The 23647-nt window shown below is 38.2% G+C and overlaps 1 protein-coding gene across 17 annotated transcripts in view; it reads right to left on the bottom strand.

Moving 5' to 3' along the window:
- Positions 1-23647, bottom strand: part of LOC140137445 (uncharacterized) — a 92594-nt gene that overhangs the window by 38395 nt on the left and 30552 nt on the right. Inside the window, exon 5 of one of the 17 annotated variants that reach the window (XM_072159115.1) lies at positions 1649-2087. The exons of 8 other annotated variants lie outside the window; for them this stretch is intronic. In XM_072159115.1, the coding sequence (XP_072015216.1) occupies positions 1671-2087 (417 nt within the window). In that variant the 3' untranslated portion in view covers positions 1649-1670. Of the gene's footprint in view, positions 1-1648; positions 2088-4638; positions 9690-11101; positions 11615-12170; positions 13332-14284; positions 14736-15739; positions 16200-19866; positions 20278-21360; positions 21829-22841; positions 23274-23647 lie in introns of those variants that run through there. 8 more of the 17 variants (XM_072159107.1, XM_072159104.1, XM_072159111.1 and 5 more) reach the window with 8 other exon arrangements.

The following is a 23647-nucleotide window of genomic DNA, read 5'->3' on the forward strand; positions in this document are numbered from 1 at the left end:
AAAAAGGTCATGTTCTCACCCAATGACCCCATATTTTTTCAATTTTGCCCTCACCGAATGCCAAAAATCATGCTCTCACCCAATGACCCCATATTTTTTACATTTTGCTCTCACCGAATGCCCCGTAGTGCGAAAGTGCCAGCCCAACACCTATATCCATTTCATATTGAAGTCCCCCCCCCCGGGTATATTACAGACAATACGGTAAACAAGCCATGCATCAAGTCAAAAATATACAAAATCTGAACAAATAAATCTAGCTGCCATGAACTGTGTAACAGAGGATATTTGCATGTCACAGGCATGTTTAGTTTCTTTTTTGCAAGACTTTAGTTTAGAATTTGAAGTCTACCTATATTTAATAGTTCTCATATCATTATGAATACATCACAATATTTATATACACAAATCTTTTATCAAGTCAAAAATATACAAAATCTGAACAAATAAATTTGCACTCTAGCTACCATGATCTGTCACATGCAGGCCAGCAAGACTTAAGTTTTGAATTTGAAAGTAAAGAGTCCACCTATATTTAACATACTTTGTTATTTTTATGTGCAAATTTGCAAGAACACAATATTTATGGTTATTTATAAAAAGTCGAAAATATTCAAAATCTGAACAAATACATATGTGACCCCTCAGCACAACTGAGCCCTGAAGTCGCCAATCATCATTTTTGAGATATTCAACCAAAATATTCTGCTTGAAATTAGCTTTAAAATGATGTATATCATGTCTATAGTACTTGACATTTAAGTAGTGAAAATCAATAAAACAGTCAATAAATCCTTTGTTTCCTATTGTTTATTATTAAGTTTGATGGAGCATATCTCAATAGTGGCACTGGCGACACCCGGGCTCAGTTGTGGAGGATGGTCACATATTTGCACTCTAGCTACCATGATGATGCACTATTCTCAAAGTAATCAGATGGTGTAAGGCAGGCGTGCAGTGTTGGGGTGGGGAAATTGGGGGGTGAATTTCGGGGGGGGGGGCAAAAAAATCAACAAATTTTGCACAAAATTGTTGCAAGAAGTGGACATTTTCTTAATTTCAGGTTTTTACGACGGGGGGTTCTGACAGGGGTATTTCCCCACCCTGTGGTGCTGCCACTGCAGGAGTGGTGTACCACAAAATTACAAACTGTTGGAACCTAATTTTCTAGTGGCTTTATTTTTATTCATATTATTACTGCAAATTCAATCAAACTGAATATTTTCTTCCTTATATTTCATCATGGTCAGCTTAAAAAAGATCCTCCTACTTCAACCATGTGTAAAAATCAATGTTTGACAGATTTTTTGCTAGGTTTTTTTTATTTTGCTTGGAGTTTTTTTTTATCTTCCCTGTCTTATTCCAAATAATAATATCTGTTTTACATTGCTTATTTAATCCACACCACCCTATGCAAAATCTTGTCTCCTACAACTGTTTTTCATCCACACCACCCTACGCAAAATCTTGTCTCCTACATAACATGCTTTTTTCAGCAGAGATGCCACTGAAAAAGCACATGAATACAGACCAAAAAGCCTCAAAATGGGTTGAAAATGATAAAAACATGGGAATTTGGACTCACAAAAAAAAAAAAAACTGAATTCAAGTTAAAACCTGAAAAATGGCATCTCTGTTTTCATCAATTTAATGGGGTGCGATCTCCTTCATCAGGTTAATGGTCTACGGAAATGCTCTTCAGCAACGCAACCCATGTTGACAAGTGCCGCCTGTATATCAAGGGTGATGCACTTCGGAGATGGCCGATTGAATCGATATGCGTATATCTCTGTAGTTGACAAAAACGGATTTGCTTCGAGCAAATATTGCATTTCATCAGGGGGCCTCTTGACAAATATTTTGATTTTACTGTGCTCCAATGACACCACATTTCCCATATTGATCATTTCAAGTTCGCTACATGCAGACAGAAATTGCTTGACGGAGAGCATCCTTAGGAAACGCCAGTTTTGTTTGACGGTCTGATGAGTCGATACTGGTCCCGCCGTTTGTAGAATAGCTTTCATAATGTTTTGTCGTGTCAGATCTTCATGTTGCCCTAGCATTCCGCTGGATCTCCGATTCCTCTATGGAAAGCAAAGGGAAACGATTAAGCCACATGGTTGTTTTATTCAAAACATATACAATGTTCAAAGTCATGCAATTGAAAGCTTTGTACAGCAATGCAAGTTCACTTTGATTTAAAGTACATTGTGTATATTTTGTGATCTAGTGAAGTTTGTGAATTATATTACTTATTGAAACAAAACAAAACAAAACCACAGAACACACAATAAAAAAAACGCCTGGTCACTATAGAACCCAATTCTTAACCCTTTCCCACCCAAACTCACACCCTGGGTACTTCCCTGGGATGGGGCACGAGCAGGCAACATAGGGTACACTTTACATAGCACCAGCAAGCCTTACCAAATCCACAGGGGCAGCCAACATGGAAGTACTGCAAGCTGAGGTCACCATACATGAGTTAACTGTCCAGCAGCATCTTTCTTCTGTTATTTATGCCCAAGTCCCCCTGAACAGAAATGCGGCACATGGCTCCCTCTGTTTGGTCAAATTGTCAAATGGCATCAATTAACCCATTATCCCCACCCAATTTCACAACTGGGTGCTTACCCCTTGAATGAGGCTGGAGCAGGTAACACACAGGGTACCATGCCCAAACCACCCATATCTGTCATGACTGTGGTGTAAGTTCATTCGAGGTTGAAAAAGGAAATGAGGGTCCATATGGTGTAGACACCTTTGGAGGGGGCCCCAAGTAGGCCTTTTGAAGTTGTTGAGCTGTGGATGTGTATGAAATGTGCTGGAAGCCTAGAAAAGAACCGTTAGTGTGATGACAGCCAAGTTTTAATCAGCAAACAATACAGAACAAGTACAAGCATTCCCAGATTTCTTATTTTGACAGAAAGTGAAGAGCACAAAGCCGAAGGAAGGAGCATTCCCCTTGTTGGTTTTTGACGAATTTCAGTCTTGAATGTAAAGGCTCAACATACGGGACTCCATAAACAAACTTCCAAATGATTTTACACTCTGTGAAGGTAATTACAATCTTGTCATAGGACATGTTGTTCCATATGTTCACTGCGGGCCATGCACCCCTTCTGCTTGTTTAAAATGTTTGCCACTCATCCCTCTTCACGGCTATACAGTCACCTTGAGACAAAAATGCAACATGTATTTGTAATCACCTTTGAACAGTGATGTTTGAACCTATCCTATGTTTGAATGGCACTTTACATTCTAACCAGAGATCGTTCAAATGAATACATGGATTCAAACCCCACCCAAGTCCATGGGAAGTGATCCTGGACTTGGGTGGTTCTTTCATACATGCTATTTTTCACATGCTCAATAGACAAGGAGGATAATTAAATTTGAGTTATTCTTTCATACATATAACAGGCCTATGTATAGCAACAATTTGGCCAAAGTATGGACTTGGGTGGGTTTTGTATTCATATATTCAAATGCATAGGAGTGCATCCCCTATCTTCTATATGTGATAAAAATAAGTTCTTGGTTGATAGGTTCAATGTCATAACAATTTGTATAATTGTGTACATCCCTGGTGAACTGGTAAAAATTAGAAACATCCCTGTTTGCATAGTCCTAATAACAGCATCCCTGTTCAGAAACAATTTAAAGTAGGTGTGCATGTGTAGGGGTGTAATAATGTATGCATAAATGTAGATCATTTTCAATCTTGTGCTAAGTCTATTGCAGTTACATTCTTCCAGACTGGTTTTAAATGAGCAGGTTCTCATTATCTGAACAAGGGACCTGTGAATCATTTCACTCTTCCCATGTCACATTACCTTTCCTCATATGTCAAAATCTCAAATTTGACGGGGGAAGTGGAAGTGAGGTTGTCAAATTGGGTCACAATCTGATACTTGTTTCAGATGACTGTATTAATGCTCATGCTTCAAGCCGACTGAAATTCAGCCATGTTGTGGAAATTAAAATATTGTGTTCATGATCCAGCAAGCGAGTTGAATCTATACTACGATCAGCTCGTAATAGGCGAGGATCATTTGGTTTTATGGTATTGCTATGAGTCAATAAAGTCAAAACTTTGTTAAAAGGTGTACGCCATATAATCAAGTCGAGTCCCACCTGTTACAAGCCGGAAGTAGTCAACTATACTGTAATTTGGTTCACATCAAGTTCGGTAGTGATGCATGTGCGTATATTGCTCGCCGCAGTATCGAATCATCTTGTGCATAAAGTTAAACGCGCTGGGTGTACACACACGCGTATAGGGGCGGCTTGTCAGCACGCTTGGGGCGCAACCGCAAAAAAGCATTGACGTCACTATCGAACTTTAGGTGAACCAAATTATACTGGGGCGTGGTGGGGGAGTTTTTAATGTTTGTTGTTTTGATGTTGCTGTTAATTCTAAGAGTTGACCATGAATTAATGATACCACATTTGATCAAGATAATCAAAAATGAAAATATTTCTAACCAAAATTCAATTTCCTTTTAAATTTTACTACAAAATGAAATTACACCATTTTCCAACCAGTTTTGTGCAATTGCAAACCATTTACTCGAGAGCCTGGAAATGTTACCACATATTTCAATCACAATAAAAAAAGAAACAAAAATCACTTATTCTATTCAAAAATGATTTATTCACAAACATTATCAACAACTCTATCTAGTTCTAATTCCAATGCTTTGTTAACAATTAAAGCAAAACTGCTAAATAAAAAACATGTTTACAAGTGCTGAAAATAACATCGTAATTTTAATAAGGCAGTGGCATACCACGCTATATATTGACCATTCTGCTGACAAAATGACTTATCTGAACAAATTTTAATGCTAAAATGCACCAAAATAAGGATAATTGAGGCCTCAAAGTCAAAGAAACCAAATGGAAAATTCATATCACAAATTATGGTCAATTTTGTCCCGGTAATTCAAGCTGGGAGGAGGCAACTTGGTACGCCACTACTCAAAGGAGTCGCTTTTGGAATAAGCTTAGCAAAAAAAGTGAGTCATATTTTCCTGAAATTTGCTGCTATATTGAGACTCACTGAGAGCTTTAAAATATTTACAGAACTCTATTTTAGAATAAAGAGTGGGTATACAAGTAAGTCCCGCTCACTTAAATTCAGTCGGCAACAGGACTCATAGGACAATCCAATGTGATTTTCATAATATTACGCTAACTCAAACGTCTCATCCCTTTTGTGAAATTACAAATTCGCATAATATATCGTGCAGGGCTGTATGTATGGGTGCTATAAGTTATATATGCTGTATAAGTCCCTCTGAAAAAAATTCCAAAAAGATTCCAAATTTAAAAGAAAAATTAATAAATTGAACACTTTATAATTTTAAACTTTTCAAAATAGCCATAAAAAGTCCATTTGCAGGGGGATGTGAAGCCTTGCGAGTCATTCCATGTCAAATCAACCAATATGAGTGTTCCAAAACGCGAAAAATTCAACGACGCGACTCGCGAGAACAAAAAGGGGGGTCTGGGTGAAATTTTGACAAGCCGTATCTCCGAAACCGCTTGGAGTTGAGCGCTAATTTTTTCCATGTGTTCATTATTGCCATAGAGGTATGCTAGAAATGATTTTCAGCAAAATCTGAGGGGGTGACCTGCCAAGCTTTTCAGCAAATTGGTTGATTTGACATGGAATGACTCTTTAGCATGAAAGAAATTTGGGGGGGGGGGACTGAAGGTCCTCAATTTAGGAAATTCTGCACCTCAGCCAAAAACTCCTGCGTACAGGCCTATACATCCGATGGAAATGAAATGACTCCTGTTGCCCACTTTTAATATAAAACATTATGACTAGTATTTCTCAATTATATTACATGAGTGATATTTAGATCAAATTTTAACTCCAAAATCTTGAATTCAGCAAAACATCTTTTTCAATACATCAAAACTAGTTGAACTCTTGTGGAAAATGATCAATGTGTTGTTCAAAATGGTTAATTAAATTTCCTTTTTTATGTACATACAATTGTAGCTAACAAAAACACCCCGTATTGTGTGTTAAGTTTTTATACAATAATCACATTTACCCTACTCTCTAAATGTAAAAGAGTGAAAAACCACTCTGAATTTCAGAGTGAATTTAAGTTAGCTCCAAAAGAGTGGGTTTTAGCTCTAAAAGAGTGAAAACAGTACACATAATTTCACTCCCGATTTCGAGTGAGCCTCACTCGCTCAAAAGTGGCACAAAATCTCACTCTTTCTTGGAGTGAACTGTCAGCCAATCAGAAGCGCCGAAAATCGGCCGATGTTTGTTGAACTTGTGTAACAAAATGGCGAACAGTGTGTGAATGAATGGCGAAAAGAAAGCGGATTTGATGAAGAAATAGACAGCATACTCAATAGTGATTACATTTATGTGTAGGTCATAACTCGTAGCAAGCATACACTTGGTCTGGAGACAATGGCGGCAGTAAGCTTAAGTCATATGTGAGCAGTTTGTTACCGGCCCAGTGCCGGTTTACATGTACGCATATGTAAGCTTATGTAGGTTACGCCGCATCACGCTTCTCCAGACTGTGACCGTAAACATGGTATTTGCCAAGTGTTATGTCCTACACCTAAGTGTACTCACCATTGAACAGTTTGACTATTAGCTTCACTAAATCCATACTTTTTCATCATTCATCCCACACTGAAGTTCGACACATTGTGTGTGTGCTTAAGCTTATAGACCAGTTCAATATTCCTAGACCGGGCCCTACCCTAACCTGGGGCCTAGCCTCACAAACATTTAAAGCACATAGTAGCTGTTATGAACTGCTGTGATATTCTTGTATATAAAATAGGCCTAAATGAATAAATAAATAAATAAATGCTCTTTTCTGATTCACTCTTTTCCGGAGTGAATTTTTTCACTCTTTCTTTCACTCTTTCTTCACTCTAAAAGAGTTGTCACTCAGATGGCTCTTTGAAAGAGTGAGATTTCACTCTTTTTGAGTAATTTTTCACTCTTTCACATTTAGAGAGTACAAGATGACATGATCAAGAATTAACTCTTATGTTAGTCTTCATTATTTTACATGTAAAATTTGATTTACATAATACAATATCACAAAAATATTTGAATTTTTGATGTTTTTGCTTTTTATTATACACAAAAATATACATATTTGTACCTTAACAAGAACTCTGAACAACTATTATTAACTTACAGGAACTTTGTGTGTAAAAAGAGCCACACTAGAAAAACAAAACATTTGTACAAATTCAATTACAAGCCAACAACAAGAAGTAACAGTTTCAGTTTTATTTACCAAAAATCTGATTTCTTTGAGGAGTAGCTCTCATGCAGGCCAAGCAAATCTAATAGTATTCAGGACACTACATTTGTACTGGTCATGCAATCTGATGCAGATTGTTCAGCAAATGAAGTTATCTGTATCATATTTTGTGATGTGCTAAAATTAACCAATTAAAGACTCTTTTCTGTATTTCAGGTATGGTGAGATTAGCCTTGTTTTTAAAAAAGCTGAAGTAGTACAAAAGCTGAAAACAGTGTGAAATTGACAAGAAAGGCCCACATTGGGGCTGAAAATATATAAAAACACCAACACTGATTTAAGCAGTCACAAAAGCTGAATTCAGCTGATAAATCTCATGCTTGGTTTAAAACAGCATAATGCCCTGTATCCACAATAAAGTGTTAAAAACTGATATCGGGTGTAGTGCAAGTAAAATGCTTACATTCTGTTACTTTTTTATCTGTTGCAAATATGACCAATTGCTACATGATGATGTTATATTGGGGAAAACTATAGTTTATTCCCAGATTACAGGTCACAACTTATGGTTAGAATTTTGGCAAATTTTCTGCAGAATTGTTTTGCAAGAATTGTGAATGATTCTAGCACTATGTGATGGAATTGTTTATTGGAAGTGGTCTCTTAACCAGACTTCAGGTCTACTTCACAAAGAGCTTTTAAAAGTTACAAAATCAATTATAAGTCTGATGTTGCACAAGCTTTCCAAAGATTCAGAGAGTACATAAATAACAATTACTTTGCAGCTCAAGTTAAAGCTTCATACAAGGAACCCAGGAGTACTCATAAACTGTAAGATGATTTAAAATAAAAGCTTGGTGGAAATTTGGGCGATTCCATGTAAAATCCACACTACCGCTGTGGAAATTTTGGAAACATGGTCCACAGGGGGAGTATGAATTTCAAATGAAATTAGCACATAAAGCAACTCCATTTGATTTCCATACACCCTCTGAGAAAGATTCAACCTGAATCTTCCACAGAGGGAGGGTGAGTTTCAAATGTAGCTGCATAATGTGTTCATTCCATTTGAAATTCATACTCCCTCTGTGGACCATATTCCAAAAATCTTTTCAATGGAATAGCCCAATAGACACCAGGAACAACACACACATCCGTTGACTTTTTATACTCGTCACTGTCTTTAGTTTGTAAATTTTTGAATGTGTTCATTAACTATGGAATGCAGCGAGGCTAAAACAATTACACAATTTGATGAATTCCTACTGAGGTTCCCCTAAAATGTAAACGTTACTTTTCACAATGCTAATTATTACTATTATTTATTATTATTCTACATGTAATCTAAAGCTTATTTTAAAACAGATTTGCTCAATAATGTAATCATGGCAACCTGAAGATTTTAACATGATTGAGTTGACAGTATGTAATGGCAACAATTATGGCCAGTTAGTGCATGGTATCATGACAATTTTGGTATCAAAATTCTCCATACCATAAGCACCAATGTCATTTTATTCATCTGTATTTCTTCAAAAATTTTAGTTTAGCACATAGGTGCTACTTTCTTCCTATCCAACTACACAAATACTTCATACTCAACAAACAAATATGCCTCTGGTTGTCATCAAAATACCTCTATTTATACTAAAATTACTGTTAACTTTCGATGAGCGTGTACTACTGTGATGTCGCAAAGTTGGAGCTAACAATGTGTATGGTGTAAATTTCTTTCATAAATTTCCACTCGGCAACACCAGATTGCCTCAGCAGTTTTAAGTGTATTTCAACGCAGTAACGACGCAATGTACACATTAAAAATATGCTCTCATCAAAAGTTAACAGGAAAATCTTAAAACTATCAGTTAATCCTACTGCTCCAAAGTCACAAGCATGATTGGGGGTGTATTAAAAACAATCAACAACAACTATATTTTACTCCAAAATTTAGTTCTTTACTCCAATACGACATTTTATTAGCGCATCATGTTATTTTTTACCCATTGCCATAAACACTTTTTCCGACACGCATCCCATCGCTACCAGACTGGCCCTTTGCTTCCAAGTAATGCAAGCAGGCGGTGCCCGGAAATACTTCTCTCGATAAAAATCGGGCGAACAAAGATCTGGATTGGCCTGCAAACCTGGAAAAGCTTCATCGGGTGGTTTCTTGACAAACACATGCGCTCCTCGACCGGACATGCCAAGGTTGACCAACATTCCCAGATTCGCAGCCTCTAATTCTTTACCCGCTTTCATGAATTGACCCGAGGTCAGACAGGACAGGAATGGTCGCACTCGTCCTGCTGCATTATGCGTGGAAACGGGCCCGTTGGTCTGAACGATGGCAGCCATGACGCTTCTTCGTGATATGGCAGGATTGGGTCCATACAACAGTAAGCCGCCTTTTACCACCTGACCCTGTGGACATAAAGGAGATAAACAGTACAGATAACATGTTCTTTCCTACGCAATGCGTCAATAAATTGTGAATGAAATTTAAACAATGGAAGATAACTGCAAGATTAATAACATCAAGGGTCCAAGATATTATAATAAGTGTGTCATTTAGGATGATTTGAAGATAAACCTGGATGATATAAAGTTAAACCTATCATTTTGTGGAATTAAGTCAACAGGAATGGACTTCTTCAACTGGGGCCTCTTGCTAATAGGGTCCAACTGGCCTTTGCACAAGTCTACCATATAACCAAAGCAAAAGAAACAAAACACTAAAGCAGCTGAAAATGTCAACAACAAAAATACTGAAAGAACATGTCAGGTGGGCCATGGTTAGGGACTGGTTCCTTTGAGTTTAAGAATGACACTGTTTGCTATAGGTTCCATCCTATGTAATTCTCTATGGCATGAGCTGAAGCACCACATTAGATCTGTATAAATACCAATCCAGTGAAGATTCTTACTTACAATGGTCATTTGGCTACACAGCTTTGCCAGAGTCCAACAAACTCTTGGTTAGTTATCTTTTCAACAGGTTAGTGCACTTTGCCACAAGTTATTCACCATCACCTTAAAGCCATTATGTACGATTTCCATCAAATTTGTACTTGGTCATTCTATTCTTACTCAAAATACAGAAATATCATTAGTATAACTGTCAGGAAAGGTTTCCGTCCTACAACTTAAAGTAAAAGAAACCCAATGGCTATTATAGCTGTTTAAACATGGGTGTTCTATCATTAACTTAATGTGTGAATAATGTCATTATGTAAATTGCTCTGTTGAACTGACAAACATAACCACTTTGACTGCTTCCATTTCGGTTTAACTTGGGACATGTGTAAACACTAAATAGGCCAAAAATGTTTTGAAAAAAATTAATTTCTTTACTTAATTTTGTTCAAACCTGATTTTTTTTTATCAATGAGTCATATCTTTTGTCATAAAAGCTTAATTAATATTAAAGCCTTAATTTAGACATAAAACGGCCAAGATATGTTTGGTTTTCTCTCATGTTAACTCATTATTTCATCTTAAAATTGCCAAATAACCTTCCTGACAGTTGTTACTAATATTATTTCATAATTTGTGACAAAGAATAACAAAATTAAAATTTGACCAAAATCATATATGGCTTCAATCACTACATTCACCTGTATGGACTCCCAAGACATTGACATACTCCACCGCCCCACACAGTAACTTACGATTCTTACAAATTGTGTGCCTGTCATCTTATAGCCTGAACGAGTGACTGATATTGAAGGACAAACATACTATTAACAGGAATATCAATTTACCTCAAAACCTCCCATTACAAGCCTATAATTGGTTCTGGGAATAGGCTGGATACACATAAGAAAAGGAGCAATAAACATTGATTCAATTCCATGTTCAAACCTAATCACTTATCGTTTCATAAACAACTTTTCCGAAACATATCCTTGTGAAACCAAAGCAGAACGCTGTTTCCATGTAATTTTCGCACAAGTGGGAAGCTGATATTTGTCCTGATACACTTGGGCTGAACAAAAGAGACCGGGATTCCCATCCAACACATGTGCAGCAACCTCGGGTGGATGTTTTATAAAAACGGACGCAGCATTGGGTAACATTACTAATATCCCCAAATTAAGCGCCTGAAGCTGATTGGCTGCCACGGTGAACTGCTGAATGGACACGGTGGGTATATTGTATTTTTTGGTCGATAATCTGTTCTTCATGGCTTGATGATTGATGACAGGACCCGCTGTTGTTAAGATGGCATTCATAACTGCTTGGCCTTCATCCAAATGTGGAGAACCTGCTGATCTAGGCTGTTGTAATTCGAGTTGTAATTGCTGTTGTTCTTCTTGCTGCTGTTGCTGTAGAATGGCATCTTCCATCTGAAGCAGAAGGGGAATGAAAAATTGAAGTGGTATATATATACTTTGTAGTCGCCTGCCCCGCAGTCGAATATATTAAATCAAATGAACGCATACAGATTGAGTTGTAACTAAATACAAGTGGCGAACATAAATATTCTTGAAAGGTATGGATGATCATTCAGATGATGGTAATACATGAACTGGATCCCATACTCACATGCGCGCACCCACACACATCATTTATACACACAATATTTTGGTGCCTTCAATCAGTGGTACAGCAGCCTCGGCAGGAAGGGTATTTAAGGGAGGGGTGGACTGTTACGTTAAAGGTAGTTTGCCTGCGAGTCCTAACCATCCACTATATTCTTTCCTAGATTTCCAGTTTGGAAACCCTAAATTCTATTATCAACAATATTATTTCTCAATCTACATTAATTTCACAAAGACTTATAATAAAATAAATAAGTTTACAAGTGTTCTGAAGTTGGTAGATTAACTTTAAAATTGGTATTTACAATGAACAGCTGTGAAATGCGAACAGGTTATAACAATAATTTGCCATTTTTGCTTTTGCAAGCACTACTGCATAAAAGACAATGGACAGGTGCGCCGTAACACCTTTTAGCAACCTAGTGAAAAACCATGCTTGACCTGATATGGATAAAATAAGATGAGGCAAACCTTTTAATTTGAAGCATACATAACTAATTACAATTCCACCTGCAAATCATCATCATCAACCAACTAAATTCTTGGTAACAATATTAGAGCTTTCAACATGTACTACATTATCCCTTGAATAAATCAACTGATATCTTCTGGAAACCTAAGAAACCACTTTGTCATTCTGATGGGGAAACCAATCCCTCTTATCTGTGCCACTCTTAATCATTCAAATTTACAATGAAAGACCCCACACCCATGAAAGAAAATGTTCATGTGTAAATTACAAATCCTGTTACAATTCACAAATACTTGTAGTATGAGCTCAAAACCTACATTGAGCAATTCCAGTTGAAATCCATACACCCCTTGTGGAAGACATGACCTTAATCTCCCACACAAGGGGTGTGAATTTCAAATGGGGTTTACCTAAATTTCAAAATCTACACTCCCTGTGAGGAAAATTTAGATTGTATCTTCCATGGGGTGCATGGAGTTCAACTGAAACATCCCACTACAAGCCTATACACTGGTCCCACGAATGTGCCCGCCTGCACATTTTTTGACTAAATTCCATGTTCAAACCTAATCACTTCTTATCGTTTCATAAACAACTTTTCCGACACATATCCCTGTGCTACTAAAGCAGACCGCTGCTTCCACGTAATGGATGCAGAAGTTGGAAGCTGGTATTTCTCCTTATAAACTCGCGCTGAACAAAAGAGACTAGGATTCCCTTCCAACACATGTGCAGCAACCTCTGGTGGATTTTTAGGAAAACAGATGCAATGTTGGGCAACATTACTAATATTCCCAAGTTAAGCGCCTGAAGCTGATTGGCTGCCACGGTGAACTGCTGAACGGACACGGTGGGTATGTTGTATTTTTTATTCGCCAGTCTGTTTTTCATGGCTTGATGATTGATTACAGGACCGGATGTTGTTAAGATGGCATTCATAACTGCTTGGGCTTCATCCGTATGAAAAGGGTGCTCTGATGATGATTCAGGCTGCTGTAATTGATGCTGTTGCTCTTGCTGCTGCTGTTGCTGTAGAATTGTATCGTCCATCTGCAGCAGAAGGGGAATGAAAATTGAAGTGGTATTCATACAGTTTGAGATGAAACTATTATTACAAGTGGTGAGCAAGAAGAAGGTATGGATCGTTCATTCTGGTGACTTTCATAATAAATGAACTAGATCCCATATTTACATGCACAACCCACACACATCATTAATACACACTAAACGTTGGTGCCTTCAATCAATGGTACAGCAGGAGCGGGAGGGTATATCAAGGGAGGGTTGGGATGTTAGAACTAATTTGCCTGTGAGTCCCTGCTATCCCTTTCCTACAATTCAATTTTGAAAGTCGTACATTTTATGATCTCCACAATTTGTGTTGTAAATCCCCCTAAAGCTTGGAACATATCAATTTAATTATATTTTCATCAACTATTATTTCTCAGTGTGCATTTCACAAAGACTTGAAACCATGCATGTGCAAATAAATTTACATGTGTTTGGAAGTTGGAGATTAGTCCTAAAAAGTATGTAGTTTTACAAATGCACAGCTGTGAAATGAAACCGGGATATTGTTATAAAATTTAATGATTTACCATTTTTGCAAACACAAGCACAAATACCATGCAGAAAAGATCAGACAGATGCACCTTTGCACCTATAGCAATTGGAAAACATTTCTGAACCAAAACCATGCTGGCCCTGATGTGGATCAAAGAAGGTGTGGTAAACCTTTTGATATGAACCATAACTCATAACAATTCCACCTGCAAATCATCATTCAACCAAACCAGTCTTGGTAACAATACTAGCGCTTTCAGCATGTACTACATTATCCATTGAATTGATTACAATATCTACAGGAAAGCTACAAAACCACTTTTGTTTAGTAATGGGGAAACCAATCACTCTTGTCTGTCCAACTTGCAAGTTCACCCCACCAATTTACAATAAAACCCCCTACACTAGGATGAAAGAATAGGTTCATGTTTGCATCACGAATACCGAAATCTACACCAAAAACAGAACTGTGCACAACTTCTACAGAAACAATTGCTCAGGCACCAGCCCATTGCTGATGAGTGTCGACCTCACTCGCCATCCTATACATTTAGGTGTATTCCCTTTGAACTTCTCCAAATATTTAGCAGGTGTACATAGATCTTGATTGAATTCCAGTAATCCTTGAGCCTCGTTCGGCATCTTTTTGACAAACATCTGCACTTCGCGCGCTCCTGTTTTAATGCCAACTAGCTGACCGAGATTTAGCCGCTCGAGTTCCATCCCAGCTGCCATGAATTGTTTTACCGTGGAGCATCGCAGGAATTTCCAGTATCGGTTAATAGCGCCGTGGGATGACACCGGTCCAGGAGTTTGTAGTATCGCCGCCATGATGTTTCTCTTAGTCAACAGCGCATCCTGACGGAGGTGTCCTCCCATTTCCTTAATCCTCTGTAACGTAGGAAACACAAATACATTATCAACAACAGGTGTTTTAGTTGTATATTACTTATTTCAAACACATTGGACATGCATTGAATGTAGCAAAACTTCCAAAATAGTTATTTCAAGCGCTTACATAAACAAAATAGTTCCCGAGTTTCATTCCGGTTAATGCAACTTAAGCCTTACATAAACCAAGTAATTCCCACATAGCTACTTTTAGAAGTTGTTGAATATCAATACTCATGCATGGTCATCACTATTCTCTGAAGGGCAAATGTTTATCAAGACAAAAAAGACCTCATATGACCTATCCAGTTTACCAAACCAATTCAACCAATCAACTAGCAATAGCAGGGATGTAACACAAAAGTTTGGACCTGGGGTTAAAATACAGCATTTGCAGCACAAGTTTGTGTTTAGGCATAGAAAAAATTCCATAATAGTAGTGGTCAATAAAGCCTTACTCCTTGAGCCCCTTGCCTTTTGCCCCTTTCCACACATGGACACATACCCAGAATTAATATAATAAATGATGAATAGCCGCACCAAGCAACAAATAAGGAAGCAGGCCTGTACAAGCATTAGAAAAAGCAACGCATAGTGCACTACCATATTTCGTCAAATAAACACCCCCGGGGGCGTTACATTTTCCCAAGGGGGGGGGCGTTTATTAGAGGTCATTTTTAGCACGACAATTCCCGTTAAAATCATTAGGTAAGCTTAAAAGTCACGCTAAAATGACGAACTATGAACTTTGACACTGACTTTTGGTTCACTTCCGGTGTTCCGATGCAGATTTTCGCCAATTATTGACGCTATTATTGACCATGTGGAGAACTTGGTAAGCTTACTACACAAGATAGCATGGAAATATCGTAATTTTTGAAACATCTTGGTTGAAAAAAGTGGTGGGGGCATTTATTTGAGGGGGGGCGACTATTTGACGAAATACGGTATATACATATGAGAATAAAGTTGAAGCATATTGTTCAGTAGCAGATTGTTCTTATTTCACATGGATGAAATATGACTCGTTTGTTTCCAAGTCTGAAATCCACAACATCGCAATAAATATCACATGAACTGTTTCCTAGACACCAATCCACGTTCCACCAAGCTGGACCTGATGCTCCACTCAATATTCTTCGGTGCAGGCAAATGATATCTCCACTCGTGTGTCTCCAAGGTGCACAAATTTGGATTCCTTTCCAAGATATGTGTGACTTCTTCAGGCGGCTTCTTGATAAACACCAATCTGGACCTGCCTACCGTTACCACGTTTCCCAGGTGAGCTGATTCCAATTCTGAAGCTGCTAGTTGGAACTGCTTCACCGTCACCGCACGCAGGAACTTCCAGTTTCTTCTCAAGGATTCCGTTGTCGAGACCGGACCTGCTGTTTGCAGAATGGCGGTTTTTATCGTGCTCCTCGATAGGAGCGACGTTTGCGACATCAACTTTCCACGTGGTCCCTGTGAGAAGAAAATAACCCAAACCATTACAACTTGTAGAGCTGGATAGCGATAAATTGTGCAGCACATATAGCTATCTCCCAGGATCTCAGCTTTATAACCTTTGCATTGAACTCACTTGGCCACAGGTTTGAGATTAGGCAGAATTTGACACTAAACGCTTTCTCCTAACAAGAACCCCCTTTCTCTTTTGCTATTTGGTCGAATGTATAGGAATTGACATAATAAATTAAAAATATTACAATATACATCAAGCATAAGCACAAGGTTATGTAAACCGACACCAAGAAATGGGCTAAAGCAAGCAGACACCAAGAAACCGGCTACAACAAGCATAAGGGGCAAGAACACATAGTGCACTACATGTGAATAAGATTAACGAACACTGTTCAGTAAAAAGTCATGAAAATTCAAATTCTCATTTCTTGATTAAAGTATTGACAAGATACATGCAAAGGATAAACATGAACCGACACCAAAGTTATAGTAGCATGGGAGTGATAGGGATGACATCACCATGGATAGGAAGCATAAATCTTGTTAATACTAGCCTAAAGCTAAGACCAGAGGACAAATTATTTGACATTAATTGGAATGTTCCTTTTTTCACAAAGATGATTTTTGTCCTGTTATCATCCCACAGCTTATACCAAAACATAGGTGTTGATAAGTTACTGTGCTAACAATCTAGAATTCCAAATTTCTTTAATAACATGTTTATGATATAAATTTTATTAACTGGTAACAGATAGAGCACTATAATATAATGGTTAAACTAGATATGCTTAGAATAAACAGTTTACATCATTTGCTCTTGTGACACAAGACCCATGGCTACCAGACTATTCCTCACACCAGCTCTGATGCTTTTAGGTGACGGTTTAAAATATCTTTCTCGATAGATATCCGGGTGACACAAATTTGGCTTTGCCTCTAGGATTCCCTGCACCCTGTTAGGATGCTGCTTGACAAATACTAATTTGGAATGGCTGACAGACACCACATTTCCCAAACTCTCCGCCTGCAGTTCACCAGCAGCAACATTATACTGCTTCACTGTTACACAACGTAGACACTTCCAGTTGTAACGCACAGCTTCGCATGTTGACACCGGTCCTGCTGTTTGGAGGATGGCAGTTTTGATGGCACTTTTGGACATTAATGAGTTCTGAGACATCAACAATCCAGCTCTCCCTCCTCCTCCCTGCATGGAGGAAAGAAAAAGATGTTTTATTTACTGGAATCGATGACACGGATTTCAGGTGGTAAATCCATGCATCCAATGAACACAAAAGTACAACATTTTAGATGAATCAGGATGATAAGGTGGAGTGGAAAACATGCGAGGTTGTCTGACCCCCAGTAAGACTGTGTGTGACCCACAGGAAGACATCCAACATGGTACAACATACAAGGCTTAGGGTCTGAAATCCCAGTTTGTCATGAATACTAGCCCATAAAACATGGTCCATATGGGAAAAACTTTTGATGCAAACTACAAGTAATCAGTACAACCCCTCAATTGGTAAGCATGGTCAATAGTGGAAATCCTACACAAATCTTTCAATGATTACCAAGTACTAAATTGCTGTAATATAATTACATAAACCTAACTTGTTTGTATTGGTAAAAAAAGTTTGCATTTATCCATTACACTAACTTCCACCAAGCAATGGCAATATGTTTGCAAGCTGCAAGACATGATTATGTGAATTCTATTAACTCGTGAGAACTACCTGCCGATTGGCAGAAATGAATATCATGTCTCATTTTGGAACCAATCAAGGAGGGTATTAATATTAAGATCATCTGCAAATGTAAGTTTAACCATAAATAGTTTAAAGCCTAGTCATAATTGGTTATTGAAATGAGCATTTCAAGTTATCAACCAATCAGAAATGCTGTTAGACGACCAGTAGTATCCAGGGGGTTAAAATCTCCTCTTACATATTCCCACAACTTCAGCTTTACAATGTCATCCAAACACAAACTAATATTGGATCATCATGAAAAGGAATCCCCCAACAATTTCTGTTGTTGCTCTTTTTATGCCATCATCAATTCCAGAAATGTAAAAAAACCTTTTTTACAAATCCAGAATATTTATATATTTATGGACAGATCCACATTTTCTGATCAATTCAGACAAATAACATTAACAGTAGGGGAAAAAGCCATCCCAGATTTGAACATGGGACCTTCTGCTCAAAATAGTTACTACTCTGCCAACTTCATATAATTTAAAAATATAACTCATTCTTCTGACACCATTATCCAATAGGTCTTCTTTGAGGATTTTACAAAATATTTAATTTGATAATTATTATGTGTAGTAAAGGTGCCAAGAGTAATAATTTAGAACTAAGACAATCAAGGCTCACAACATAATCTAGACGATCATTTTAATAATTGCCCCCTTTACTTCAAACATACCAAGGGGAACAATCAGTTCTAAGACTTAATGATACATCATTTGTTCCTGCCTAACAAGCCCCATGTTAACAAGATGATTTCGGACATTCCAACTGATAAGCTTCATGGGCGGTAGACGGTATCTGACATCATAAACCTCTGGTAGACACAAATCAGGATGATTTGCCAACATATGGAGCACCTCCTCAGGTGGTTTCTTCACAAACACAGTCAGACGTGACGTAATGTTCACAAGTGATCCAAAACCACTATTTTCAAGTTCAACAGATGCAGTCAGATACTGCTTCTGTGTGACTGAGCGCAAGAATCTCCAGTTACACTGGATGGCTTTCCTGCTTGATATGGGTCCTGCTGTCTGAAGGATGGCAGCTTTCACGTTAGTTTTACACACCTGTGCTCTTTGACTCAACAGACCCGGCATACTTCTCTGCAAGATGGCAATGAAAAATAAAAATAAAGCACAGGTATCACAAAACCATTGTCTGAGATATTAATTTGTAGGAATATGTAAAATCTATTATGATCTAGTTAAATATTAGTATGAAGTGTAATGATTCTGAACTAAGACAATCCTGGTTCACAGTGTTTATCATCTTAATTCTTGCACTCTTTATCCCTTTCCCTTTTAAGACTTTTGTTACATCATTTGTTCCTGCCTAACAAGCCCCATGTTAACAAGATGATTTCTGACATTCCAGCTGATAAGCTTCATTGGCGGTAGACGGTATCTGACATCATAAACCTCCGGCAGACACCAATCAGGATGATTTGCCAACATATGGAGCACCTCCTCAGGTGGTTTCTTCACAAACACAGTCAGTCGTGACGTAATGTTCACAAGTGATCCAAAACCACTATTTTCAAGTTCAACAGATGCAGTCAGATACTGCTTGTGTGTGACTGAGCGCAAGAATCTCCAGTTACACTGGATGGCTTTCCTGCTTGATATGGGTCCTGCTGTCTGAAGGATGGCAGCTTTCACATTGGTTTTACACACCAGTGCTCTTTGACTCAACAAACCCGGCATACTTCTCTGCAAGATGGCAAATGAAAAAAAAAATAAAGCACAGGTATCACAAAACCATTGTCTGAGATATTAATTTGTAGGAATATGTAAAATCTATTATGATCTAGTTAAATATTAGTATGAAGTATAAGTGTAATGATTCTGAACTAAGACAATCCTGGCTCACAATGTTTATCATCTTAATTCTTGCACTCTTTATCCCTTTCCTTTTTAAGACTTTTGTTACATCATTTGTTCCTGCCTAACAAGCCCCATGTTAACAAGATGATTTCGGACATTCCAACTGATAAGCTTCATTGGCGGTAGACGGTATCTGACATCATAAACCTCTGGTAGACACCAATCAGGATGATTTGCCAACATATGGAGCACCTCCTCAGGTGGTTTCTTCACAAACACCGTCAGTCGTGAGGTAATGTTCACAAGTGATCCCAAACCACTATTTTCAAGTTCAACAGCTGCAGTGAGAAACTGCTTCTTTGTGACCGAGCGTAAGAATCTCCAGTTACACTGGATGGCTCTGCAGATCGATATGGGTCCTGCTGTCTGAAGGATGGCAGCCTTCACGTTGGTTCTACACACCTGTGCTTTTTGACTCAACAGACCCGGCATACTTCTCTGCAAGATGGCAAATGAAAAAAAAGAAAGAAAGAAATAGAGCACAGGTATCACAAAACCATTGTCTGATATATTAATATGTAGGCAAGTTATATGAACTAGTCATTCAAAAGCAGATATAAAAGTAAGCACTCAATGACCACAGACACTGTTGGAAAGATTCAAAGCAAAGCAATACAGATAAAATAGCAGATAAATATCAATACAAGTCAACACAAGAAAAACAAATTCTACCAGTTTATACCCAAAGTCTCATTTCATTGTCATAGACACCTGTTGGGGTTCATCTGCCATATAAGTGGGCACAGACATTGGTGTATCATATAACTGATTAGACTAATTCCAATCAGCCGTCTACACTTCGCATGTACTGTGTATGCTTTGTAGTGACGACTGATTATCTTACAGTCATTATCATGACGGACTTCTGAAAACTATTCAATGCAACTTTGCTTGTGCGCCGTAGCGCGAATGACTAGCGGCGCCCGTGTACCATGTCGCTGTACCGCACCGCTGTGACAAGATCGCGCTCTGAACTTCTAAAAACAACAAACTCGGTCAAAAGGTCAATTTGGACACAACTGCGCATGCTCTATGCCACAGGAATCCTGTTGCAAAATTCGTCACTTTTTTCCACATAGTTTTCTCAGTCGTCAATCCAGACAGTTGACGACTGAGGGCAGCAGTCTAATAATTGATTACAATGAGGGATCATGGGCTTTATATTGTGATCTTTTGTTAATTACTAATTACGATACATTCCTGTAGATGAACCTGGGATCAGATAGTAAACAAATTGTTAACATATATTGCATCCATTACAGTATCACAAAATCATTTTCCAGGACTTTGGAAGCTAGGACACGATTTAGTCTTATCCTAAACATGGCACTCTCAATTACAGTCAAATGACCAACCACATGTGCTAGTTAGACGAGGAGGAGCACACCGTTTCAAATATCTACAAGTCTTCAATTTAACTAATTTCTCCCAATAAACTTCAGATACAGGTTTTTAATTATTCATTTCAATCATGATTATGCTTAGTCTAGAACTATGGATTTTAGGTACTCGGCCAAGATCGTGTCATGGCTGTTATACTCCTATTAAAAATTGTTCTCCATCGAGTCAAATTACAATTAGTCATTCTGACAATCACATCATTTGCTCCTGCCTAACAAGCCCCATGTTCACAAGTTCGTATCTGATGTTCAAACTGATGAGCTTCATCGGCGGAAGACGATATCTGGTCTCGTAAACCTCTGGCAGACACAGATTAGGGTGATTGGCTAATAAATATCGCACATCCTCAGGGGGTCTCTTCAGAAACACCCCCCTCTTGGATTTCAACGTCACAACTGATCCAAATCCGCTGTTCTGAAGTTCGCCAGCTGCGGCGAGAAACTGTTGCTTTGTGGTGCAGCGGAGGAATCTCCAGTTACATCGGATGGCATTCTGAGTGGAGACTGGTCCTGGCGTTTGGAGGATGGCAGTTTTGATGTTGGTGCGGGACACTTGGCCTCTTTGCTTCAACAGACCAGGGGTACTTCTCTGCAAGATGGGAAATGAAAATATAGGGATCATAAGGCTATGCTTTCAGATATTGTGAACGAATTAATGTGCACTTAACAAATAACAAGTGTAGATATGTCGTGCAAATCTGGACCGCTACCCAATTCTGGGATACGAAAAATGGCTGTCAGTAAGGGGTGAGGTATAAAAAGGCAAAACCACCTGTGATGACCCCTTGTGATCTTTGACCTCGGGTTTGACCTCAGGTTTTTATGTTTGCTTAAAGATACACATCACAGAGCTTCTAGATTCATATACAATATCTGATGCTATACTATCAATTTTTTACTCTTGTCAATATGAGGTACCAATACAAAGTTATATGGCAAAGTTTGGGTTAACATTTTGAATCCAATCCCTACCTCCGAAACAAATCTGTAGTATACAACACTTTAACATCACAATTTAAGCACACTAATACAGCAAGCACCATGTGACCACCACTGTTAGAGTCAATAGGGTGAAGAAAAGTAGAAAACCAAGAGCTGCAGCATTTTTTACAATTAAAGTGAAAAAAAAAAGCGCATTGATTTATAATGCGCTATGCACATGCACAACGCCCAAATGTTGATCAGTACACTTTAAATTCTAACAAAATTGTATAATCATTGCAAGATACATACATACACCTGGGGGCATGTAGGTTAATAATGAGATCTACGGTTAGCTGGCAAGAAATGGTTAACATCTACCACAACTAGGGAAATAAAATACACTGACACTGGGATCCTATATTTACTACCATGCAGCTTTACCAGGGAAGATAACATGATGTTAATCTCAACTTCATCCTCTTCGTTATTCTCTATCATCACATCCAGCTTGTGATGATATTAATCTCAATCATTCTAATGATCATAGATAATCCATGTACAGTATTTCATTTTTATATATGCCATGTAATGAGCTATATGGCTCACATTACAACCCAATACAAAGATCATGCCTTGGTGCATGCCCCATGATTGTAGCTATACATGCATGCCAATAGACATAGTCATCATCCACATCAAATGTTTTGTTGACAATCACATCATTTGTTCCTGCCTGACGAGCCCCATGTTCACAAGTTGATATCTGATTTTCATACTGATGAGCTTCATAGGCGGAAGACGATATCTGGTTTCGTAAACCTCTGGTAGACACCAATCGGGATGATCGGCTAACATCGGCAGTACCTCCAGAGGGGGCTTCTTCACGAACACCGTCATTCTCGAGTTAATACTCGCAAGCGTTCCAAAACCACTATTCTCAAGTTCAACAGCCATAGCAAGAAACTGCTTCTTGGTGATGGCGCGCAAGAATCTCCAGTTACATCGTATAGCTTCACAGGTGGAGATGGGTCCTGCTGTCTGAAGGATGGCGGCTTTGATGGTGGACCTAGTCACCAGGGCTTTCTGACTCAATAGACCAGGCATACTTCTCTGTAAGATGGGGAAATGAAAAAAGTATACATGTCATAAGACCATGCTACAAGACAAAATGTTTCAGGAATATATGGAAGAAACTTGAGTGTCATAACATGATGTCGTACCATTTAAAGGGGACTTGTAAGTAAGCAACGAATGAATGTATGACCACAGAGCAGAAAAAGCAACTTCAGTAGCAAGACAGACAGCACAAGACCAAGGGATAGACCCAACTTACAGAATGTGGAAACCTTTGCAAGACCATGATGATAGGCTACTCCAAGTTGTGGATAAACTATAGACATAAATGTGGTATTATGAAGATATCATTCAGGTTCCAGGAATGGAAAAATCTTGTTTTTTGACAACTAATCATCAAAAAAATGGGG

This window comes from Amphiura filiformis, chromosome 17 (assembly GCF_039555335.1).
Source record: "Amphiura filiformis chromosome 17, Afil_fr2py, whole genome shotgun sequence".
NCBI lineage: Eukaryota > Metazoa > Echinodermata > Ophiuroidea > Amphilepidida > Amphiuridae > Amphiura > Amphiura filiformis.